The sequence below is a fragment of the Pteropus medius genome, unplaced genomic scaffold (assembly GCF_902729225.1).
Source record: "Pteropus medius unplaced genomic scaffold, Ma_sr-lr_union100, whole genome shotgun sequence".
NCBI lineage: Eukaryota > Metazoa > Chordata > Mammalia > Chiroptera > Pteropodidae > Pteropus > Pteropus medius.
The window spans coordinates 13901627-13926573 of NW_024340699.1; the positions used below are offsets into that span (position 1 = coordinate 13901627).

The window sequence follows — 24947 nt, forward strand, 5'->3', positions numbered from 1 at the left end:
TCACCTGCCTGCCAGGAGTGGAGGAGACCACAGCAGTGAGCCCCGTTCACCGCCCCCTGGAAGGGCGGCCCGGCCTTCCTTTCACAGCCTGTCCGACGTGGCAGGAGTGCGGAGCCGGCCTTCCTGCCCATCTCCGCCAGGAGCCACCAAGTCTGTCCCTCTCTTTTCTTACGGGTCCACCTCTGTCCAGTGCCCCCTCCCACCTCATCTCTTCCTGTGTCTTCACTGTCACCCATTGCTTTTCCGGAAGGAGCGGCGATGTGGTTAGTGGTCATGTGTAACTCGAAGCTGCAGATGCATCCAGAATGCACTTACCAAATGAAATACTGCCAGCCAGCTGTCCTGACACCCTGTTGGAGTCTCGTGATCAGGAATTGAATATTCCTTAATTTGGGGAGCGCAAGTGAGCATTTGAGTTATAATTTAACGGAACTCAGAGCCAAGGTGTTTCTGGAGTTCTGGATCTGTCATTTTTGCCATCAGATTTTTTGTTCTATTGCCAGCCCATTCAACTTTGCACATTTTCTAACAATGTCGGTCAGACCACGCGGTCATCATCGGGGAGACTTTGATTGAATAGAAATCAATGAAGTAAAGTAATGCATTCACGTACTTTAAGAAGTCAGAGTACTCAAAGGCAGGTGATGAAAAGGGCCGGCTCTCAGCATCTTCCTCGTGTCCGAGAACTTCAGGGTCTGCTGTCTGAGCGGCCTGGGGATGGCCAGCGCTCGCCGGGGCTGCGGGGCCCTTCATCGCGCTCTGTCTCCTTTGGAGCTGCTTGGCCTGGTGGAGAGGGGCTGGGCGTGGCATCTGAGCTGGTCCCATGTCCCTGAGCCTCACCGGTTTTAGGGCCCTGGCCCTGCTCCTCTGCCTCCTGGATGGAGGGAGGTCCCGTGGGACAGGATCCACAGGAAGGGCCCCGGAGTCAGCCACCCAAGGTGGACCTTGGGCTGTGTGTGCCCAGCTCCATCTCTAAAGTGGGGCTGTGAAGACTAAAGGAGCTGGTACTTAGAAGGCACTTAAGGCGGGGCTTGGAACCTGCGATGCAGGTTATAGTTTTTCATCCACTCAGCAAACATTTGAGCACCTGTTATTCCAGGGATTGTTCTGGGACCTAGAACACTGGACAGAACAGAGATCCTCGTCCTTGGGGATCATATTCTAGTGGGGAAAACAGACCAGCAGTGAACGTAAGAAAGTGTGTGGCGTATCAGACAGTAACAAGTACCGAGGAGAAAGGGCAGAGCAGGGCAGGGGTGCCCGGGCGCAGGGCTGGCGGCTGGGGTGGATTCATGAGAGAGGTGAGATCTGAGCAAAGAATTCAAAGAGTTGAGTTTGCAAAGCAGAACCTGGAGGAAGAATGTTCCGGGACATTCTAGGCAGATGGAGCTGCACCAGCCAGCCCAGTGTCCACGAGCCACAGGGCGACTTACATGTAAATGAATTAAGATGAAATAAAACCCAGTGTTCAGGTCCTCTGCAGCGTTAGACGTGTGCACCAGTGGCCGCTGTGTCGGACAGAGCACACGTGGAGCGTCTCGTCCGCACAGGAAGTTCCGCTCCACAGAGCTGCGTAGCAGCAGGGCCCGGAGGCGGGGGTGCTGGGGTCTTCCGGGACCAGCAGGGGCTGCGATGCTGCAGTGGTGCTTTTGAGGGGAGACAGGACAGGCTGTGCCGCCGCGTTGGAAACAACCTGGGGGCCAGGGCAGGGGCTGCAGCAGGCGGAGCCGGAGTGGGGTGGGGGCGTGTGGCCACAAATGGTGGGATTCTGACTTTACGGAGAATTTGCTGACTGATCAGATGCATAGGGTAGGGGTCAGGGTGGGTCAGAGGCTTCTGAGAGGAGGGAGGCCGTGTGGCCCACGCACACAGGTGAGTTTGAACCCCTGGTGGAGGAGTTGCCTCAGCCAGCGTGGGGGTCTGGAGAGCCCACAGACTGGGGACAGGCATTGGTCAGGAGGAGGAGGGATCACCACAGGTGGGGAGCAGGAGCGTGGGGAGGGGGCAGGTGTTCTAGAAGCCAGAACAAGCGGTCGTGGTGCCTGCAGTTGCTGGGTTGGTTTGGCTCCCCTGGGACGGCCGCCAGGTGCCTCCCTGTGCTTCAGGTGCTGACCCCTTTTCAGCAGCCATGGGAATTGCATATTACTGACCCATTTTGCACATGAGGAAAGCGAGGCCCAGAGGGTTAGTGAACTTGCCGGGTGACAGCTGGTGTGTGGGCAGCCAGGAGCATTCCCGCCTCAAAGGCCGTCGGCAGTCGAATGGGGTAACAGCAGCATTTTGTGGTTACTGAGTGGCTTCTGGGGCCTCAGGTGTGACCCTTGTGGCCGAGGTCTCCCCCAGGAGCGGGCCGTGCACACAGTGTGAGTCGTGGCTGGGGAGGCCTGCGGGACTCCGCTGAATGAGCTTGGGAGGCCAGACGGAGACCCTGACCGCAGCTCCTGATGGCCTCTGTGCACGCCGGCTGCTGCAAGCCCCTTGTGGTCGGGGCTGGTACTGCCTGTTTGGGGTAAACCAGTTTCTAAACCGCGGCCAGGTGACTCTTCTCTGGGTTGCTGCCTTCTGTGGGGAGGCTGGAGTGCGAGGAGCAGGGGGTGCCTGCTGGCGTGGGCAGCAGTACAGAAAGGAGGGTGCGAACCAGGCTCAGGAGAGGCTGGCCCCCGGGCAGCTCCTGCGGGACCCGATGGAACGTTCCTGAGATGGCAGCCCTCTGGATCCCAGGCCGGCCGGCCGCCGTCACCGCTGTCCACACCAGTGAGGCCAGTGAATTCGAGCTTTGTGCCAGCCAGCGCCCCGGGCTGCTCCTGGGTGGGCGCACATCGTGCTGGGGCCTTGCTGGCTAGTGAGAGGGCTGTAAGTTGGACAGGCAGGGGCCCCTTTGTTCCTGAGACCGATTAAGCCTTGCCTTCTGGAGCAGGGAGAGGGAGCACTACCCTGAGTCATCCTGGGCTTCTGGTCACGTCGGAACCAGGGAAGTGTCTGGGTCGAAGCGAGAGGGCCTTTCAGAGCCAAGCCCCAGAGGTCCGGTGCTGCTGGGTGTTCTGAGGGGCGGGCGGGTGGATGAGAAGGGGCGGCCCCAGACCCCTTCCAGGGCCCCTGCAGCCTCAGGGAGACCGAGCTTCCTTTGGAGGGTGGGCTTCGGAGGCCAGATCTTCACTGGTTGGGAGGCTGAGGCCCCGCTGGGAGGGAGAAGGACTGCAGGCCCCCCGCCCCAAGGCACAGCCGGTCACGGGGGATACCCTTTTCCATCCCCTGCCCGAACCACAGACCCCGCCAGTCACACGTCAGGTCCGTTCTGCCAGCCCGCTGTGTGGAGGGGCAAGGGATGATCTGGACGAGCCAGCCCCTCTTGCCTGGACAGCCGGTGGAGTGGACCGGACACTCCCATCAGGCCTGCCCGCATCCAGAATGTCTGTGACAAGTGGCCTCCTCAGGGTGGGAGGTTGTGGAAGTGGCTGGTAGGAAACCTGTGCGTACGCAGCGTCTGCTCGCTCACTCTGCCTGCTCAGCTTGTGGCCCCAGAGGCTGGACCAAGGTCTTCGCAGGTAGCACAGGCCTGTGTCGCCACCTAGTGTCCCTTTTCACTGGCCCGCGTTGCCGCCCCACCCTTTCCCCCTGCTGTGTCGCCGCCTCCTGGCTGGTTGGGGGCAAAGGCAGGTGACTGCCGCTCAGCAGTCCCGTTTCTGGGCCTTTCGCCCCCTCCACTTGGCTGCCTTTCAGGTCTGCTAAGGGATGCCTGCCTTGGGATTTTTTTTAAATTGATTTTTAAAGAACCAAATAGAGCGTTGAAGCATTTTCTGGAGGAAGGGAGCACAACCATAATGGGGACGTGTGCTGCCGTCCGGGCTCCCGGCCTTCCCCTTGGTCGGGGCCCTGTCGCATCTCAGAGGCGCTGCGCTCCACTCGTGGCTCTGGGTCCCCGGTTTTTTCAGGATGAAGTTCCTTCAGTGGGTTCAGGGGCGAGGCTCACGCTGCACGTGTGACGTGGGGCAGCGCTGCGTGTCGCCCGTGGCCGTGGCTGCTCGGCCAGGTCTTTTCCTGGTCTGTGCCCAGACAGGCCCACCAGGGGCTTCTGCACACCCGCCCAGCTGGTGGGGAGGGGGCGTGAGGCTGTTCAAGGTCACACCCCAGAAGGACCCGCGTGTCCCCTCACAGTCAGCGTCAGGAGGTTACTGGGACCTGTATTTACATTTCATTAAAGTTCAAATCCAGTCTTGGTGGCGGCATTTCAGTGGCGGGATGGCTCGGAGCAGACCGTCCAGGAGCTGCTGCCGCCCTGAGTGACCAGCATTAGCATTTTTCGCACGGAGCCGCTTTTAAACCCCTTCTCTCGTCCCACGACTCGTTAGTACCCCAAGTCAGGGCTATGGAGGCTGGAGCAGGAGGCCCGTGCGGCTCTTATTGGGGTTTGGGACTTGGGGGGGGCGCCTGTCGACTCCATTACCTGCTTCCCGGTTGGAATGGGAAAGAAGGGGCCCAGCCTCTCAGGGTGTCCCTGCCTTCAGAGCACTTGGGCTCTCCTTCCACCTGGGAACCCGGGGGGCCCACACGGGGACACCTCCCAGCGCAGGCCTCTTGGAGGTGTGGGTGGGTGTTTCTTACTCACTGTGGAAGCTTCTTTCTTTTTATGATGGGCACCCAGGAGTCTCTCAGGGGCCTCGCGGGAGGTCACCACCCTGGTCTCGCAAGGTCCCTGTGGGTCTTACGTGCAGATGGAGGTCTCGTCACCTGGCCCGGCCCGCCTGGGGGGCGGGGTGTGCTCCGTGAGAAGGGCCGTGGCCCACAGAGACCCCGGTCCCAGGTCCGCTGCGGTGTTTTTACAGGGAGTGGGTCTTGGGGGTAGGGCAGTTAGATGGATTAGTTTGGCCAAATGCGGGGGAGACTCAGAGTGTCAAGGGAAGGGAACAGCGTCACCCCAGCATGTGGCAGTGCCCCCACAACTGGAGGGCAGCCTGGCCGGCGCGGCCCTGCGCCTGGTCTCGGGGCCTGGCTGCTGCTGGGCGGGCCGGGTCCCCGCGGGGCCGGCCCTGGGGGGGACTCACGCTGCCTCTCTCCCGCAGGCTGGAGCGCGGGCCGGGGCCCCGCGGGGCCGGCCCTGGGGGGGACTCACGCTGCCTCTCTCCCGCAGGCTGGAGCAGCCCTACTTCAGCGCCAACGCCCAGTTTTTCCAGGCGCTGAGCCAGTGCTCCGCGCTGCAGCGCCTCTGCCTCGTCTCCCGCAGCGGCACCCTGCAGCCCGAGGCCGTGCTGGCCTTCATGGCCCGCTGCCTGCACGTCGTCATGTGCCACATGTTCACCGGGGAGTCCCTCGCCACCTGCAAGAGCCTGCAGCAGTCCCTCCTCCGAAGGTGAGTGGGCCCGGGCGGGCAGTGCCATCTCAGCAGCCCTGTCCCCACAGGGGTCCTGGTCACTCTTCCTCCCTCGGGCTTCATCGAACGCCCGAAGTTACTAAACCGCCGGGCAGAGGTGGGGTGGGAATGAAGGGTCGCTGTCCAGTCGCAGCCGTCCAGGACCTCGTCTCCCTGGGCTTCTCCCTGCCACACGGTTCATGTTCTATGGAGGTGAAGCCCCAGTAACGTCACCCGCCGTGTTCCCACAGCACGGTCATCGAAGCCAGGGGCGAACAGTGCAGTGCCACTGGTCCGCCTCGGACCTCGGGATTTCGCCGGCTTCCCACTGGCCCTTCTGCTCCAGGGTTCACTGCAGAGCCCTCGTCGGGCCCAACTGTCATGTCCCCTTGGCCTTCAGTCCGTGGCTGTTCTCGGTCTCTCTCGGTCTTTCACGACCTTGACGCTTTTGAAGAGCACTGGCTGGTATTTGGTAGAATGTGCATCCGTTTGGGTTTGTCTGATGGTTTTTGTCCAGAAAAGCAGAGGTGATGCTGTGTCCTTCTCAGGGTAGCATGTCAGGGACACGTGGCGTCGTCCTGTCCTTCGATGGTGAGAGGTTGGCCTCGATCGCTTGGTTAGGTGGTGTCTGCCAGCTTTCTCCGCTGTAAAGTCACTGTCGTTCCCGGCTAATGAACGGACGTCTTGCGGATGGGACTTGGCTGCCCCGTCTCCCATCGGACGTCGCCCACTCATCCGAGTGTCCCTCGTGGATCCGTAAGTTACCATTTTGACGTTTGCGATCGTTTTGTTCGCGTTATTCCTCCTGCGTTTGTTAACGGGGACTCTAGGAAAGGCCCGTCTCCCCCGTCTACCTGTTTACGCCTTCTCTTTGGGCTCATGGATGTTTATTTTATCCAGTGGGTTTCACGCGGGTTTCAGTCCACTGCTCTCACTGTGTTCTTGCCCAGCTCGTTCCGGCTTTGGCCGTAGGGGTCTCATTCTAGATTGAGCCCCGCGCCCTGTCAACGTGCCGCTTCCTTTTTCGAGCACCCGTGTGGTCTCACCTGTGTTTTCCCTGCCCCAGCCCTGCATCCGACATCTCTGCGAGGAGCCCGGTTCCTCCCGTGGGAGAGCAGTGTTTGGAGCCCACAGTCGGGGCGTCAGCGTGCTCGTCGCTCCCGGGGTGTCATCGCCCTAGGCCCTCTCCTGGGCAGGGCAGGAAATCGAGCTCCGTGTTAACACACACACACACGGACACACACAGACACACACTCACACACCTGTGTTTATTTCCATACTGTCCATTTGCATTGACATTGAAAACGAGTTGGTACATCTCAGATTCCCAGCCAGTGCCGCAGGGTTCCCCGTAGCCCGCCCCCTCCGGACTTGTAACTTCTCCCTCCGACAGCAGACAAACCGGCTCCAGTTACCCACAGTGTGTTTGCGGACTTGTCAGTCCGAGCAGACGCCAGAGGCAGTTTCAGAATCGCTAGCCCGCTGCCCCTTGAGAGGCAGATCTGCTACGTGGAGGGCAGCGTTGTTCACACCCTTTGTCATAGCCTCACGGTGTCCAGTTAGCGGTCCACTCTCCCGAGCTGCCAGGCTTGCTCCTTGCTTGCCGCCGCCCCCCGTACAGCCCTGTCACTCACCTGTAACGCAGTCGGGATGGCTTATTCCTGCGTGACATTGTTTTGCGTTCACCCCACATCCCGTTTGGTTTATTTCTTTGTTTTGTTTTGTTTTTTTTTCTGGTGTGCTAAGCTTTCCTGTGGTTCTCAGCTCTGTAAAAAGGCGGTGCTCCAAGAAGCCCGCCCCTCACCTCCCCCGTCCCATCCCCTCTCCACCCAAGGGGACCAGTCCCACCAGCCTCACCATTCCCAGTATCCCTTCCGCGTGCCCTCTGCACAGGGGAGCACGCACAGGAGGATTTTCTCCTGCCCGCTCCTTAGATGTGCTTCGCTCGGCCACCGCATCTTCTTGGGCACCCCCATCAGTCCACACAGCTCTCACCCATCCTTTATACGACTCTGCATTCTTTGCTTGATTGCAACAAAATACACATACCAAAACTTACTATTTTAACTGTTTTTAAATGTACAGTGGCATTAAGTGTGTCCGCACTGCTGTGCATCCGTCTCCACCTCCATCTCTGGAACTTTCCGTCTTCCCAAACTGAGACTCTTTCCCCATCAGACAACAACCCGACCCCCGTCCCCAGCCCCTGGCACCCCGTCTGCTTTCTGTTTCTGAGAGTTTGACTGCACTAGGCAGCCCACGTAAGGGGAACATAGTGTTTGTCCTTAGGCGTCTGGCTTTTTCTGCATTCCTTTTGAAATTTGTTTTGAGAAGCCTAAAAAGTAGAAATAACGGATCATCATATATTGATTGAAATAAAGCCCCCTTGACTCCCTGAACCTCCCAGTGTGAGGTTGCTTTTTAGACCTTTGCAGTGCATCCCAGTGTCCACGAGATGCACAGTGCTTAGTTTCTGTGTTTGTAGTGACCACAAGCGCGGCCACGTGGGCGTGTTTGTAGTGACCACAAGCGTGGCCACGTGGGCGTGCAGCCTGTGTTTCTCGCCTGACGTTTCGACATCTGTCTGTCGCCCACGCGGAGCCAGGGCCTTCCTGTTCCCGTGGCGTGTGTGGCGCCCCTGCAAACGGAGCATCGCATTTTGTGCGTCTGTCTGTGCGTCGACAGGTATCATGGTTGCTTCAGTGTTCTCTCCGTCCCAGGGGACGTCCTCGTGTGTGGCGCCCTGCGGACGGCCAGGCGGACTCTTTGAAGCAGCATCCCAGGGCGTGTTTGAGGGATCACAGAATGCCCTCCACAGCGGTCCCCAAGCCTGCGTGCCCCAGCACGGTGTGGGAGTCTTTGCGCCATTCTGTGACATTGTCACACTTTCCGGTGTCCCCCGTCTCCTGGGTGAGAATGTCCTGCCGTCGGAGCTTGAGTCTCATCTGTTCCCAGTGGGCGTCGTTGGCGTGTTTACTGCCAGGTCCTGTCTCCTTGTCCGCGATCACCTCTTCCGGCCCCTTACTCTTCTGTCGTGTTTCTTTAGGGAGGGGAGGGCTCAGCTTGGGACGCCTCGGGTGGTGTGCTGGCCGCGCGAGGCTGTGCGGTGCCCTGACTCAGTGGGCCTAAGGCGTCTTCTCTCCTGGTTCTGCCTGCCTGCTGTGCTCCCTGCTGCTTCAGGTTGCTGTCATGAGTTTGATGACATCCTCTACCACCTCTGTCCACCTAAAGCTTCCTTTTAAATATGCCACCTTCTTGTGCCCTGGTCTGAGAACCCAGCCATCAAAGCCTGTGGTTGGTGTGCAGAATGTAGCCAAATGGGCTTTGAGCAAAGGCCAAGGGGCCTCTCCCCAGGACTGTCACGCGTGAACTTGACTGCTGCGTGTGCGAAAGGCTCAAAGACCCCGTAGACACAGATCCCACTCGCGTGTTACCTGCACAAGTTGCCAGATACCTGCGGTTAAGTGAGCTTTTACCGTCCCTGCAGAAGGAGTTGGTGAGCGCGGTTTTGCCTACGATCAGTGGAACGCTCCTGACGCCACGGCCGTCCTCACCTGCCTGCACCTGCGTGGCACCCCGCAGCTGCTCCTAGTGCAGGGCAGGTGAGCGAGGCCAGCGAATGTCCAACGCAGACCTCGCGGGGACCCCTGGGCTTCCGGCTTACACAGGGGCAGTCAGGGAAGGGTGGAACTTAAGTCTCAAATAATTGACCGCAGTTTCCCATACTGGGGTAGTTGACCTGAGATGGCTCGCCGGGGGGGTACCACTGTGCAGGCCGCTGGCCGTGCCAGGGGGCCGTGTCCGCAGCCAGCGTGAGGGAGGTCAGCAGTCTTCGGCTTCCTCATCCACGCTCCAGTCCCCTAGGTGCAAAGAATTTTTTTTAAAGAGAAAGGTTTTTAAGTTTTGATCTTAAAGATCTGTGAACGTATAACGTGCACTTTGCCATTTTAATGTTTCCAGGTGTGCAGTGGCAGGGCACATGCGCGCTGTTGTGCGTCCGCACCACCGCCCACGTCCAGAATGCTCCCATCTCCCCAAACCGACACCGCCCCATTAACCACCACCGCCACCCCAGCCCCTGGGAAGCTGTTTCACTCTCTACGAATTGATGCAAAGATCTTTGAACTCTAAATTTGTTGTGTCTCTGTGCTTGTTCAGGTTGAGGAGTCGGGGTTACGTGGCTGGTTTTGAGTAAGGGCAGTGAGTTTAAAACAACTCTCCCCGGGGGGCGGGTTGAGGGGAGCAGCGTCTCCCCACTTCGCCCTCTGTGGGGCCTCTGTGGAGGGCGTGCGTCCTCTGGCCTGCCGTCCCTGCAGACCAGGGCCCAGCATCCCTAGGCGAGGGCAGCCGTCCTGAGGCTGCAGCTTCGAGGAGCCCAGAGGGTGAATGCAGCTCAGGTACGGCGTCCTGCAGGGGACTGGCCAGGGCAGGTGGTGTGAGACGGAAGCGCTGGGCCACCCCCGGAGGAAGTGCCGCCGTGCCCGTGATCGAGGGCGAGTGTGGACGCCCTCGTTTCAGCATGGCAGAGAGGGTTGCAGCTTCCTCCCTTAGCCCTGTGTCCCCACTGGCGGGGGAGGCGACGGAGGAGGCCTCAGGTGTTCTCAGAATTCCGAGAAGAGCCCTCAGCCAGGAGGGCTCCAGAATCATAGGCCCCAGCAGCCCCATGTGCAGACGGCGTGGTGGCCTGTCCTTGGTGCGCTGCTGAGTATCCCAGGAGAAATCCTGGCTGAGGCCGTCCCCTGCCAGTTGTAAAAGTAATATGTGTTTGCAACATTTATAGCAAAACTTAGACTGCGTCAAGCCGTTTTTAAGTGACAGTGCCCCATGATTCCACCAATCAGAGGTCATCGTGACCTGCAGACCCGAGCTGGAGCTATCGTATGGTTTCGTTGTCCGATTTTCTTGATTTCACACGACATCACAGGTTTTTGTGTCAGTAAAAAAACCTGCAAGTGGTTTTTGAAGGCTATTTGGTACCCATTACATGGTGGTCTCTGTGGCCGTCACAGCCAGCTCTGGGTCGCTGGCTTTCCCTCACCTTAGACCTTGGTCTTCCAGCCGTGGAAGCTGGGGAGAGGCCAGGTGGTGGCGGGCATGCCCACCGCTCACATTGTCCTCTCTCTGTGACATGGAGCCAGTGCCCCTGGGGCACTCAGTTTGCAGAGGACTGATGGGGCGGGCTGGACAGCGCCCAGCCCAGTGCAGAGGCTTCGGGAGCAGGGGCGTGGCCACAAGCCCAGCGCTCTGCCCTCGGCTGCTTTCTGCCCGCAGGTCGCTGGTTGACGGCTGCCACAGGACGAGGCAAAGGCTGTCGTTTTACGCTGTGGCAGTGAAGATGTCGCCATGCCCAGTTCTGCCCTCTTTTTGCTGCTGGGAAGAGCATTGGTTCTTCCTCACCCTACTGCCAGCTCACACTAGGACCCTGCAGTCATGGGCTCCGGCTTTGGGGAGCTGACACCTCCCTGGTGGATGTGTGCTGTCGAAGGGGCCAGGGGTTCTAAGACCCTTGTGGGATTCTGCCACATTCCCGCTCTGAGGGTGACCTGTAGAAATGAGGACCAGCTTTGGTCATTGCTGGTTGTCCTGTTGTCTGTGCACCCAGGAGCCTTCTCCAAAGCGGAGGACATCCAAGGTCAGCGAGTGGTTCAGAGGAGCTGTGTGTAGCATCTCCCCGCCTCACGGGCATCGCTCGCTGGTGAAGCCGCTCTGTCCTTCTGATGCTCAGAACCCTCTTGGCACCGTGCTCCGGGCTGGTCGGTCGGCCTTGGCACTAGATGCGGTCCCTGCCCTAAGCGTGTGCTCGGTCCTGTGCCCCGGTCCCCATCTGCCACACCGCGTCTTGCCTGCAGCCTGCTGCTGACCTCCGGCCTGTCTCCACGGCCCGCTGGGTGCGGCGTCCCAGTGGTCTGTGAGCAGTGCCTGGACGGCACGCCGCCCACCCCTTCCGTAGGGACGTGGCGCTTCCCCCCAACACTGTTACGTTCTCTGCAGCCCTCTCCAGATGCCCAGCGTCTCGGGAGCTGGCACGCGACAGCGCTTTCCTTACTTCTCTTCGTACAAGCACAAGCCAGGCCCAGGTCCGGGGCCGGGGTGGGGTGGGGTGTTGGGGGGGTGCTGGCGGTCCCGGTGGACACTGGTCGTGACTGATATCTGTTGATGGCTGATGTTTGGTGCGCGGTATTTAACACCAGGTTACCCACGGTTGGCCTTGGGCAAGTGGACGTCCTGGGTGCACCAGTCTCTCCGTCCCCTGTGTGCCAGGCCCAGGACAGGGTCCCACTGAACACCTGGTGCTGGCGGAGGGGCATTGGGGGGCTCTGCAGCCCGCGATGCTGAGCCCTGCACAGTCCCCGTGTGGCCCCCTCATGTGCTCTAGCAGACTCTCCACCCCGCCCTGGCCCTGCTCGGCCCGTCCTGGGTTCTGGGGCCCGGGCTAGTTCTGCACGGAGCACTCCCTCTGTGCCGGCACGCCGTGCGGCCTCTGCGGTCCAGACCTCGCAAAGCCCTGTTAGTCACGTGTCATTAGCCCCGGTGCATAGATGGGGAAACCGAGGCCCTGAGGGGCAGGTGAGCAGTGCAGCCAGGACCCCAGCACTGGCAGGACGGGAGTTTGTGCCCAGTGGGGAGAAGGGAACCCACACCCTCCGGGGGCTGTGCTGGGTGCTGTGTGGGGCTCGCCCCGGCCCCTGGAGTCCCACGTCCTGCCAGGGCTCCCGGCTGCAGGATCGCTGCACACATCGGGGCTGCCTCCAGACCCAGGTCCTCTTCCAGCCGTGCGGTAGCGACAGGGCCAAGTCGCAGCCCCGGAGACGGTGGGAGGGCCTCGTGGTGCACATCTGCACGGACATCTTCGTGGGGGCTTCCGCTGCATTGTGGCCCCTACCACGGATCTGACCATCCAGCACGGCCTGCAGAAGGCTTCCCTGGCAGGGGGCAGCACAGTGCAGCTCAGCACTGGGCCTCTGCGGGCCCGCGGCTCCCAAGGCCCTTGCTGCCTTGCGATGGGGTCCCAGCTGCCTTTCGCAAGGTCCCCAGCAGATGGCGCCGTGGCTCACGGGAACAGAGTGCCTGGTTTGTCCGCCCCAGGCCTGCCGGCCACGAATGGACAACAGGAACAGGAAGGGGCCGGGCCCTGCTGTCACTTCTGACGCCTTCCTTCTCTCTCACCCTTTCCCCGCCTCAGGCTCGGAATTACTGAGCGGGAGGAAGCGCCCGGCTCCGGACTGTTCTGTCTCACTCACCTGCTCACTCACCTGCCTGCTCTTGAGGTCCTCCTGTTTCCCGTGACGCAGCCGGCAGGGCTGGTGTCATGTCTGCAGTCCTGTTGCTGGCAAAAGTGTCACCTCTTTTCACGTCTGGCCTGCGTGCGGCCTCCTTTCAGCAGGTGGCTCTTGACGGTCACCTCTTCTCACTGCCGTGCCCTGTGCACATGTGGCACTGGGACCTGTGTGGCTCTGGCCCTGCCTCTCAGGAGGCGCTGGCCTCAGGTGGCTGCTTCCTCAGCTGTGAGGCGACTCGGGCCAGGCCTGCAGGTCGTGCTGGTGGGAGGCGAGCGTCCAGCGCCGGGCGCAGCTCCCTGACCAGCGTTCATTCTCTATTCTCCTGCGTGTCTTGACTTTGCTCTTTCAAGTTTGGAACTTAACCCCCTGGACCTCTCTCTGACTTCTTGGGCGGTTCGCCTCTGCTCGGTTCGGAGTGGCTTTTTTCTGCTGCTTCGCCCACTTCGGGCCCTTCTGGTGGCCCAGGTACCGGGTCTGGATTTCGAGTTTGGGACAGCGCCATAGAGAGCAGTGACTCCTTGCGGGCGTTGGGGGCCCTCCACCCCACATTCACTGGGTTGGGATGTTTGCTCCTGCCTCCCTCCTGGCCCCAGGGCCACGCTGCCCAGTGACCAGAGCCAGCCTCTCCGTTTCACTTCCTGTCTCCTGGGAACCCTGAGCCGCCCTGTCCCCGACAGGGTGCTGACGCACAGCCACTCCCCGAGGGGCCACGTGCCTCCGTCGTGATTCCTCCTCTCCGTGCCGTGCACCGAGCCACCCCGCTGCTTCGCCTTCCCCCCAGACACTGCACGTGGCAGGGCCACCCTTCCGAGGGCACGGCACGGCTCTCCCGATTTCCTGTGACTCCCCCTCCCGAAAGGTCCCCGCAAGGCCTAGAGGCCTCTGGGCGTGGCTGACGGCAAAGTCCGCACTCCGGTCCTCTGGTCCTCGGCTCTCTTTGGCTTTCGTACATGAAGCGATGACAGCTAGCTGTGGTCCGCGTGGCACCCTGCTGAGGTCAGGACCACCCCCCCGCCCCCACCCCTGCCGCTCTGCACCCTCAGACCGCGTGTCCTGGGCCCGCATTCTGGCCTCCTCACTTACTGGCTCTGTGACTCTGAGCAAGTCACTTCCCTGTCTGAGCCAAGTGTCCTGTCATCAAGCAGCAGCCACTGTCCTTGCCTCCCGGCTCTGCCCTAACCTCCTGGTCGTGGCATTGCCACCGACTCTCTGTGCCTGCCCTGGAGCCCAGGAGTCCCCAACGGCCGCGTGCCTGCCCTGGAGCCCAGGAGTCCCCAACGGCCGCGTGCCTGCCCTGGAGCCCAGGAGTCCCCAACGGCCACGTGCCTGCCCTGGAGCCCAGGAGTCCCCAACGGCCGCGTGGCGGTAGCGCCTTCTCCCCGCTTTGCAGATGAGGCAGCCCAGCTTCGTGAGGCGGTCGTCCTGAGAGTGAGTGACCAGCAGGCATCGGATGCCGCTGTGGCCATCACTACCCTCCGCTGCCTCCGGCCATGACCCACAGTACTGTCCCCGGGGCAGAGGCACTGGGTTCTGGGAAGCAGGGTCGGGGGACAGAAGGGGCCTGTGCCCTGACCCTTCTCTGCATGTGGAGCTGTCCGAAGGGAGGGCGTGCTGGCTCTGAGTGTGACGGCACCCCCGGGGGGCCTCGTCCCGCCTGGTTGCTGACCGCTGTTGGTTTGTCAGCCTGCGGGGCCCGGGTTGGGGTGGCGTGGCCCCCTTTCTTGGGAACGTCGGAACCCCATCTTGCCCAATGTTTCTGCAGACAGGTTCTGCTCTTCTTTTTAAAATTTTTGTTGTGAAATGCCTGTAACGTAATAGTTCTCATTTTAACCATTTGTCAGCGTACAGTTTAGTGGCGTTAAGTGTCGCGTACCCATCACCACCGTCCACACCCAAAACCTTCTCACCGTCCCAAAAAGAAACTCCATAAACAACACCCCCTCCTCCTCTCTGCCCCGTCTCCTGGTCTCTGTCCTCTAGGGACCTCACAGAAGTGGAATCACACAGTCCTTGTCCTTTGAGACTGGCTGATTTCACTGAGCGTACGTCCTCAAGGTCCATCCACATGGTGGCATGTGTCAGAATGTCCTTCCTTTCCATGGTTGAAGGATATTTCATTGCCCATCTGTGCAATTTTGTACATTCACCTGTTGATGGACAGTTACTACTAATTGATACTTTTTGTGAGTGAAGTTGAATATCTACATGTTTTAAGTCATTTATGAAAATTGACAAACAAGGAAAAAATAATCTGCGCGTCACATCGCAGGCAAAGACCCGGTTCTACCAGTAGCTGACACCTCCGTGAGCGCAGGACCAACAGCACCATTCACGACGGGCGGAGGGCCGAGGGTGCCGGACAGGGGCTGCAGGTGACTCTTGGGCCCAGGAGAAAACAGCCTCACCTGTAAGGCACGACAATCACACTGAGAACAAGTCTGTCCCTGGGCGGCTGAGAGGCAGGCGTGAGTCCACTCTGGCAGAAGTTGAGGTGGTGACTGTCCTTGGAGCACAGTCAGTGGAGGCCGCCCGAGGAGCTCCTGGGCACAGCTGGTGTCTGTCTCGGTGTGGGTACTGGTCACGCGGGTGTGCTCCGCTTGTGACATCACTGGGCACGGTGCACTGCAGTGTGAAGTTAGCAGCAGCACCCCTTCCGGCCAAGGGCACCCTGTGTTAGTGGCAGGAGGGGACAGGCCCCGTCACCCATGGCGGGTGGGCCACCTCCGTGGAGGCTGAGCCGGCAGCGGATCAGAGTCTACACCCTTGACCCACACGTCTGCCACCTCCAGGGTCCGGTTCTGCAGACAGGCTCCCCAGGCGGTTTGTGCAGACGTCACGGCAGCGCCGTGGCTTTTAGGAAGAGAGAGAGAGAGAGAGAGCACCCCAAGTGTCCGTCAGTGGGGCTGGGAGAGGAATTACGACGCATCCGGACAGGGGGATGATACAAGGACGCTCTCCATGTCACCCGAGGGCGTGTCTATCAAGTGTGAAAAAGAAAGGCGTGTTTACACACGGAAGCGGGTGTAATATAGTGCTTCGCTTGCACACGCACCGAGGGATTCTGGAAGCACGTGAGAAATCCGTATCGTCATCCCCAGGGGAGAGGCCCTGGCCCGGTCTGTCGGGGAGGGGGACGGGAAGGAAGCCCTGAGGACACCCCAAACCGACTCCCCTGCTTTCCAGCTTCCTGGGGCGGCGCGCTTGTCACCAGGCTTCTCTGGTCCCCAGCCTCTCACTTGCGTTGCCGGCCCCAGTGGTCCAGGGCCCTTGGATTTATGATCTTGTCCCTCCGAGTAGGACCTGGGGACTTTGCAGTGGGATGATGACAGCCGATACGGAGCATTTCAAGCCCCAGATCCTTCCTGCCCCTGTCCCCTGTGTGAGGACAGAAAATGCCACGCTGCCCTTCTGGCTGTGAGGGCAGGCTGTCAGCGCAGGCGGCGTCTGGGCTGGTTCTGGGTTGGCCGGGGTTCTGGGGGCCCAGCCGTGCCCCCCCCGCCCCCCCCAAAGCAGCCTCTGAGAACCTGAACCTTTGATGGCTGTTCTGTGTCAGCTCTCGCCTGGCCCTGTGATTCTTGGCCACCGTCTCCTTGGTGCCTCTTCAACATGGCTGTTAGGGCACGAGTGGCTTTTATGAAATGTCTCATTACTTTGGCTTTTCTATAAGACCTTTATTTTGGGGGAAGAGGCTGTCAACTTTGATTTCGTTTCTAGTTTCTCAGGCAGAGAAACCCAGCAGGTGCTCCTTAGGTAAAATATCTTCTCTGCCTCAGAGAGGTGTCTGGGTAGATGAGTCTTTAATGCCCTGGGGTGCGTCTGGGGGCCTCGGGCAGGGCGGGGCCGTCCTCAGCACCCTTCTTCCCTTCTGGCCTTGGCAAGTGGCCGAGCTTGACTTTTCTTAAACTGTCTTTTCCAGAGCCCCCATGAAAGCCCTCAGACTCTCCTGGAGGGGCCAGCCCTTCTGCCCAGATCACGGGGAGCCCTGGGCGACCCGCTCCTCACCCGTCTCCTCTGGCCCCTCGGCCGTCACCCCTCGCTGCCTCTCCTGGGAGCCAGGCGGCTGAGCTGGCGGTGCCAGGTTTCAGGACTAGCGAGCAGGCCCTGTGTGCAGGCTGCACCCCTGGTCTCTGTGGACCTTGCCTCTTTGGCCCCTAGGTGACAGTACCGGGGAGGCCCGAGGTGTGTCCCAAGCCAGCATTGCTGCCCAAGGCAGAGCCGGGCCTGGGGAGTGGACCAGGCGGCCTCTATGGGGCGCTGCGTGCCAGCGCCTGGGAGCAAACCTGTCACCTCGCAGGCATGGCCTTTGTCCTGGGTGACTCCAGGCCAGAGGCTGTTACTGATGCCATTAGCCGGGTCAGGGAAGAAGTCCCAGTGGGTGACCTGTCCTGCCGTCAGTCACAGCCTAGGCTGGCTTCTAAAGGCGGGTGGCTGGAAAGAGTTTTGTTTCATTTCGTCACATCCGTTCCCTTAAAGCTCAAGCTATATTGGAATCATACAAAAGGACATTATAACATGTAGCAAGTCACACACGCCCCGCCGGCCATGGACGAGCCCCCGCCATCTTCCCCACTTCCTTGTCCCCAACTCCAAGCTTCGCTGTAGGCGAGGTCTGCCTCTGTGTGGGGACAGTGAGGGTCCAGCCGAGAGTGTGGCGGGCTCCTCGAGGATCAGGGAGGGGCTTTACAAAGAGAGAGGACAGTGTGCGTGGCTGGAGCTCTGTCCCAGCCCAGGTTAATCCAGGTGTGAACTGAAGGAAAAGCCTTAAGGAAGTGGCTTCATTCGCGAGGTGGCAGCTCCACCTATGCCCAGGGCCTTTCTGTGCCGGTTTCTCAAGCTGCAGCCGCCCAGAGCCGCCCAGGGCTGCCAGCCGCTGCATTCCTGGCTTTTTCTGAGAAATCCATCCCCTTCAGCAAAGTGACAGCAGCTCGTTAAGCCCGGGTAGGGAGAGAGCGAGGGAGGGAAAAGCCTTTGCACACGTGTCCCACATCTGAGGATGTTTTGTTTCCAGTTGTCTGGCACAGCGGGTGTGCAGGTGAGGACTCGCCTGCGAGGTTCACGGTCACAGACACCGCTGCCCGCCAGAACACCGCTCGCAGAGCTGGGAGGCATATTTCCTCAGCTTCTTTACTGCCAAAACATCAGGTTTTATGAGTGCTTTTCTGGCATCGACTTTGCAGGTGTCACGCAGTGCTGAAGGCCTGGGCGGGGCCCAGTGCCCTCCCTCCTCTAAGCAGCGCCCTGCGAGGACTCTGCAGACCTGGGTTCCCTGTTGTGTGTCACCTTGACGCCTCTTGCCCACAGAGACCTGCGGGACAGATGTTTCTCTCGTGACCAGAGTCGCTGTGGGTTCTGGACATCCTCTGTCCTGCTCTGTAGGGCCTGCAGCCCTCAGCTTTGTCTCCTGGCCTCTGTACAGGATGGGCCGTTCCAATCTGACCGAGGAGGGAGGGACCCCACTCTGCTGCTGACTGGCTAAGGGGCCTACTGTGGCCAAGGTGTCACCTTTCCCAGCCCCACTTTCTCGGGCGGGAAAAGGGTTGTCACTGTGTTGGCCGGCTGCGTGGAATCTTGGGAGGGTGACACGAGGAAGCGTCTGTTGGCTCTCAGCGCAGTGCCTGGCCCGTGGAAACTAAATCCGTGCTTCCTGTGCACTGCATGGAGGGGGCCCCACGGGTGCGGTGGCGGGAAGGTAGTCTGATGGCCATTTGTCACATGTCCAGACGATGGCTCCCGGCTCCCGGTGGCTTTTCTCTCCTGGCAGAGTTGCTGCCTCACCTGACTTGGGAGTTCGTACCCTCCGGAGTGGCCTGGGGCCTGTGGGTTCGGCCCTGTCCCTTCTCTCCATCCTCTGTGGGTACTGTCCTTGGTTCTTCAGGTCCCTGGGTGTCCCCCCCTCCCTCCCACTGCACAGCAACATGGGGGCTGTTCCCACAGGCTGCTTTCCCGCCGCAGAGCAGGCCGGCTGCCCTCGGCCTCCACCCTCTGTCCGGCACCCAGTGGATCCTCCTCTGTGCCCCCACAGAAGCGTCAGCGCCCCCATCCCCAGGAGCAAGGCTCCCTTTGTCTGCTTCACCCCCTCCAGCCCTCGGGGCCGTTTCTGCATCAGCCCAGGAGTCGGGGAGACGCCGGGCCCACAGCCGGGCAGGTGGCGGCTTCCTCCGCTGACGGCTTCGCCTCTGGTTCAGTTTCCAGGCCGAGCGGCCCGCTCTGGACGTCGTCATCTTCCCTCTTCTCCACGAGGGCCTGGCCGACGTCATCCGGGACGTCCCCATGGTGCACCTGGACGAGATCACCTTGTTTAAAAGCAGAGTGGCCGAGGAGCCACCCAACCTGTGGTGGTGACAGGGATGGCCAGCACCAGGCGAAGCTGCTTCCGTCGCCGAGCCTGTCATCGCCGTGGCCGAGGAAGCAGGATCGCCTGGACGGGCACGTGGCCTGTGCCTCAGCTGCCGCTGAGGCTCATCGCCGGTCTGCAGACGCCAGGGAGGCTGCCGGACACCGGGACCCCGGCCGGGTCACGACGAAGGGAGCCCTCTCCCCCGCCACCCTGCGCACCCCCCATCTCCCAGGGGCTTCCCGTGCTCCCTCTCACGTTGTCCGGTGCAGACGCGTCACTCAGAGAAACTTGGGGTGAGGCGGCATGAGGGGGGCGGGCGGGACGAGTGGCTGTCAGACTCTCAGGCCTGGCCGCAGGCCTTCCTCAGCTGAGACGCGGGGCACGGTGCGCCGACTCCTTGGGGCCCTGACCGGGTCCCCAGAGCACCACGTGGCCCTAGTGCTGCCCCTTCACTTCAGCCCCATGGAGGGTCCCTCTGCTCGTCTGTGTCTGGTCACCTGCCACCGGGCTACGTGGAGGGGCACCTGGGGCCCGGTGCTGGCGGTGACTGTGCATGTGGGTGGGCACGCTCGCCCTGCGGGACATCCACCCTGACCTCTGATGGCGAGGCCAGTGACCGCGTGCCTCAGTGCCCCTCCCCTCGGGTCAGCGGTGAGTGCGATGCAGGGAGGAGCTCGCCGGCCTGGTGCCCGTGGATTCGGGGTTCTCCTGCCCGGTGAGACGTTTCACCCAGTTATGTCTCTGGTATGGGTCCAGCCGGCCGATGTCAGATTCGGGGCCAGTGCCGAGCAGGGACCCCAGGGGCTGTGGCTGCTGGGGTCGGCGGTCAGCCCCAGGGGCCACAGCTCCTCGGGCAGGTCGGTATTCCTGGGGAGACGCAGATGGCCTCGTGGGGAAACGTGCGAGGACGTTGGAGGCCGAGTAGCGAGCTGTGCTTAGCCCTTCGTACACGTTCAGCACAGCTGCTCCAGCGTGGGGCTGGCCTCCCCGTGTCTCGGCCCCCTGCCCCCCTGCCCAGACGCCGCCTCCACCTCCTCAGCCACAGCATCCCCCAGAGCCGGCCTCCCCTCAGCTAGGGGCTTCTGAGGGCCGACGCCCGGCGGTGTTCCTGGACACCCCGGGGATGCCAGGTGTCACCAGGCGGCTTCCAGCCACGATGCCTCCCCAGGACCTTCACGCTGAGCCTGTCGTGCACCGGGCTGGTGACGCAGAGCCTACTGGGCCTTGCTCACACTGTCACTGCCCGTTCTGGCTACGGTCAGCTCTGGGGTCCCCAGCTCGGCCGTCTTCCTACTCTGTTTGCATAGTGACAGTCACCCCCATTCCATGTAGTGTATCTTGCAGTTTACTTGCTGTCGAAGGGCTGGGGACCTGGTCTCTGGGCATTCGTTCACCTGGGTTCTCGAGGGGCCGGCAGTTCAGCCACTCCCACCCTACCGGGCTGAGGGGTCGGGAGGCCTTCCGATGGCGAGGACTCATGCCCCGGGGCACACAGACCTCCCAGTGCCGCCCTCCCCTCCTCCCAGGTTGGGGCTGGCGGCTCTCTGCTTCCCAGTGAACACCCCACTGCAGGCCCCCCCAGACCCGCGGCTTCACCTCCAGGGTCCTGACCCGCCCTGAGAGCCACAAGCCAGGTCTTGCTCTTCCTGACCTCGTAGGCCTCAGGACAGACTGCCCTGGGCCCCAGAGAGGCAGGGCTGAGGTCCCCGTTCGGGGCCCATGGCTGTAGATGAAGGTTTGAGAGGTGGTAGGAACACACCCCCCTTCCAGTTTCTGGACATTTCTTTCATATGGCGACTAGAGACCACCAGGCGCGGCTGATCGGGAAGGGTGCTGCAGGGACTGGTTGCTGATTGTCCTCAAAGCGAGGGTGTGGCTGGTCTCAGCCTGACAAACGAGGGAGCACAGCTTGGCGGTAGGCCAGGGCACTGGCCAACTCCGGGACCCCCGTGGTCCAGACCCGGCCCCCCTAGGCCCTGGGTGGCCCTGGGGGCCCTTCTTTTATCCAGGGCCACCTGGGCACTGGAAGTGTGTCCAGAGGCTGCGGCTGTGTATCTCGCTCTTGCCTGGATGGCCCGTTGTCACGAGCAAGGAGGGTCACCCAGCAGCATCCTTTGTGCCGACCCATGGCCGGGAGGGGCCGTTCGCGGGCGCCGGGGCGCGAGCCGCGTTGGAAAGCAACCCCCAAACAGAGGACCTTGTGTGTCAGTCAGCGTGCCCCACAACCATCCTTTTACTCAGAGCGAGAATTTCCGCTGCTTCTACACCCGGGACGGGATCCACCAGATGTTAGTAATGTGCTTACTCTCACTAAGTGCTATTTTGGCACCGGTGTTAATTGCAATTTATATCCTGCAGCATTTTACGCTGGAAAGAGAACCCACCCTAATGGTTCCCAATTGGCAAAACTGAGCTGTTAAGCGTTGGACCATATGCTGCCTGCTCAGCGGGGCCTGGTCAGCACTGGTGCCCACGCGTGTACACGTGTGCGTGCGTGTATGTGCATGGTGTGCTTGCGTGTCTGCATACACGTGCAGTCCGCTGTGTACGTGTTTGTGGAGTGTGTGTGCGCACATTCCCTGCGTGATCACATGTGTGTGTGGGTGCACACGTGTGTACGGGGCGTACGCGTGTAAGACACTGGGTAGAGTGAGGAGGGAGGGATCAGGGCATTTTTGTTCAGAGGGACCCCTGGCCTCCCAGGGTCGCCCCTGCCGCCTGGGCCCGCCTGCAGCCTCAGGCTCTGCCGCGGCCCGCCAGGCCGGCCCGGCCCCGGCTCTGCAGATGTTCCCAGGGAGGCTGCTTGAGCCTGAGGGAAGCAGAGACCACAGGCTCCGCCCTGGTCTTGGTGGCTTCGCTCATTTTCACGTGAAGTGTTTCTGTTCCAAGCCCCAGGAAGCTGCGTTGAGAGTACTTCACTCTTTCATACAGTGGAGGTATTTTATTCCTACCTGTCAGCTGCCCTTTCAGGGACCCAAGGAGACGTGGGTCCCAGAGTCCCTTCGCCAGGTCCCTGTGTGTGCACGGCGGGAAGGCGCTCTCCGCTGGGCCCAGGACTGCAGGCCAGGACAGTTCCTGGCACAGACGCCCTGCCTCCGGCAGCTCTGCAGGGCAGGCGTTGAGGGTGACACTCCTGTGTGGGGACCCAGAGCTGCAGGACACGCAGCTGCCCAGGGGACAGAAGCTTGGCAGAGGCCGGGATTGGGGAGCAGGGCCACAGGAGGGTCTGAACTCAGTGCGCTCAGCCCTGGTCCTGCCAACTTCCTTCCCAGGTCTGCGCCAAGGAGGTGCGCCCCACCCCCCGCAGGAGGGGCCTGCGATGGACCCGCCCTCAGTCCTCCGAGCATCCGAGCAGCCTCCCGCTTCCTCCCGCTTCCTCGCGCCCTCAGTATTTGCTCCGTTAGGATCTGAAAATTGCTGAGACCTTGTAAGAAAAAAATAAATTAGTGGACGAGGAAGAAGGGTGGCGGTTGGCAGTGAGTGCCAGTGGTTTTAGCCATAGAGCCCAGGGCGAGGAGACCTGGCCTCCTCCTGGGGACGGGGGTGTGGGTGCCCGTGGTGCTGTGGCCTCATCGAGTCCCCCCCTTTGCATTGGGAGCGCAAGATTCTAATTAGAAGTGTCCGGTGTCTGCCGAGCGCGGTGAGCGGCCACCACGGAAGCTGGAAAAACACAACTGTGGGTCCCACACAGGCCGACTAGTGTCGCCTAAGTGTCGTCTCAGTGGCTCCACTTTCTACAGCTCTTTCCAGAACCTCTGCTTCCTACTGACGTCACAAGGTCAGGGCACCCCCGCGTCCCTGCCAGGCCAGTCCGGCCCAATGACCACAGGCAGCATGTCGCTGTGTCCAGCTGCGGAACCAGGGCCTGGACGAGCGGGTCCGAGGCAGGAGCCGCTGCTGCGCTGACCCTGACAAGGGAGTGACTATTTTTTTTGAGAATTCACAACTTTATTGAAACTACAAAAACATGCCCCACAATAGTGGTTCAGTGACCCCTTTTATTTACTATACCGAGCAGGTGTTTGGTGACCTTTATTGACGGTGAGGTATGCAGAATTTGAATCTGGCTCAAAAGCCTTTGGAAGAAAGGTCTCAGAGACCACCTGTTAGACAGTGGGACCTGTGTGGTAAGGAGCCAGGCCAGCGGGTGAGGCCGGGAGGCCAGGGTGTGAGAGGCAAGGCCAGGGGCCGGGGTGGGGGGATGTGTGAGGGCAGCAGGAGGAAGGGAGACGTGGCAGCGGAGTGGCCCAGGTGGCAGTGGCTTCGGAACCCACGTGCAGTCCAGCTGAGGAGCAAAGATGGCATTGCAGGGTCCACGAGAAGTGACAACGATGGGGGCCCAGGCCCTCGGGGGCACGTTCCTAAACCTTAGCGCCTCTGCTGTCTGCTCTGCTCGGCCCTCCTGCCTCCAAGCCTGCCCTCTGGGTGTCCTGCAGGCCCCTGTCTCAGCAGCAGCGTGGGGTGGGCGCAGCGTGGGCCCTGGGCCACCAGCTGCCGGTCCCGAGGCTGCGGACGCCGGCCGGAGGGATGTTCCTCCGCTTCTGCCCTCGGTTCTCAGCCCTGTGCCTCTGGCCTCATGGCTTTCATCGTCCACAGGGCCTAGGCCACCTGGGCCACTGCCGCTTTCTCTGGCTGCCACTTCAGCCCGTCTCCGGCTTCTGCTGACACCGCTCTGCTCAGAGCTGAGCGCCCCTCCCTCTCCGGTTAGCGACCTCCCCACAGGTGTCGCCTCACGCAGGTCCCTCACTCCCCCTTGACCCTCGTGTTGTCCCGGCTGCGCGGGTGCTGAGGCTGCGTGTCCCGCATGCTGTCCATGAGGCTGTGGCTCCTGCAGGTTCTGCAATGCCACCTGGCTCCTTTGAGGTTCTCCTGGAGTCTAGTCGGGCTCAGAAGCCCCCAGGTTCATCACCGGGGCCTGTGGGTGAGTCCGCTGAGGTTCCGCAGTGACTTCCTGCGAAACGCTGCCCGGACATGGACTGAGGCCGAGTCCCTCCTGTGCTCCCTGGGGCCGGCAAGGGGGTGTGAGGTGGCCGCGGGCGGGCAGGTGTGTGCATGCGCACGTGTGGCACGGGTGCAGGCACAGGACACACCCTGCTGCCGTCGGGCACGTTCCTAGCCCTGGCACCAGCCGTCCCTCTGACCAGTGCTCGTCTGCGTGTGACCGACCGGAAACAGTTGGGCTCAGCATGTTTTTAAGGGGGCGGGGGTGAGTCGGCTGGGGCTCTCGTGGTATGTGTGTGACCAGGTGCTAAATGACCGGATACGCGTCATCCGCCTTTTGACGACAGACCTTGTCCGTCCGGTGATGCCCGCTCCTGAATTTTGTGTTCACACTACATTTCGAATGGGTATTTCCATGTAAATTTGTGGCATGTGAAAAGTTTCAAATAAAGTGGACTCGATTTAGAAAACCAGGTGTCTGTGTGGTCCTTCCAGTGAGGACACTCCCAGCCTTTCCCCTGTCACCCCCACCCCAGCCCCGGAGCGGGGCAGAGGCACTGCCGTCACCCATCGCTGTTCACCTGTGAGGACAGACGCTGTGCTCGTCCCGGACAGGGGGACCTGGATGGAGACATGAGGCCCAGAGGGGACCAGACGCTGCCCCAGGTCATCTGGACTCGATGGCTGGGGAGGCCAGGGGTGGGGCGGGGCCCGGGGGCACTGGCGTGGCCTGAAGCTGCTCCCTGCACAAAGACTCCATGTGGCCTGGGGGCTGCGTGGACACCAGCGATGCCTGGCGACTGGCTGGCTGAAGGCAGGCAGGGCCCGAGTCAGCGTCGGTGTTATCTGGGGGTCATGGGGGCCGAGTCAGTTTTCATTCAGTACATATCATATATATTTCAATCGTGGTGAGATACGCATGGCAGAGTTTACCACCTGAACCATTTTTAAGTGTCCAGGTCAGTGGCAGTAAGTACATTCACATTGTGGTGCAGCCATCACCACTGACATCAGCAGAATGTTTTCCTCTTCCCAAATGAGA

General features: G+C 61.1%; 1 protein-coding gene across 4 annotated transcripts in view; it reads left to right on the top strand.

Moving 5' to 3' along the window:
• FBXL18 (F-box and leucine rich repeat protein 18) overlaps positions 1-24947 on the top strand; it is a 43047-nt gene that overhangs the window by 11667 nt on the left and 6433 nt on the right. For 2 of the 4 annotated variants that reach the window (XM_039878571.1, XM_039878591.1), the window contains 2 exons: positions 5129-5347; positions 18813-24375. In XM_039878571.1, the coding sequence (XP_039734505.1) occupies positions 5129-5347; positions 18813-18969 (376 nt within the window). In that variant the 3' untranslated portion in view covers positions 18970-24375. Of the gene's footprint in view, positions 1-5128; positions 5348-5968; positions 6127-18812; positions 24376-24947 lie in introns of those variants that run through there. The other 2 variants (XM_039878582.1, XR_005656295.1) reach the window with 2 other exon arrangements.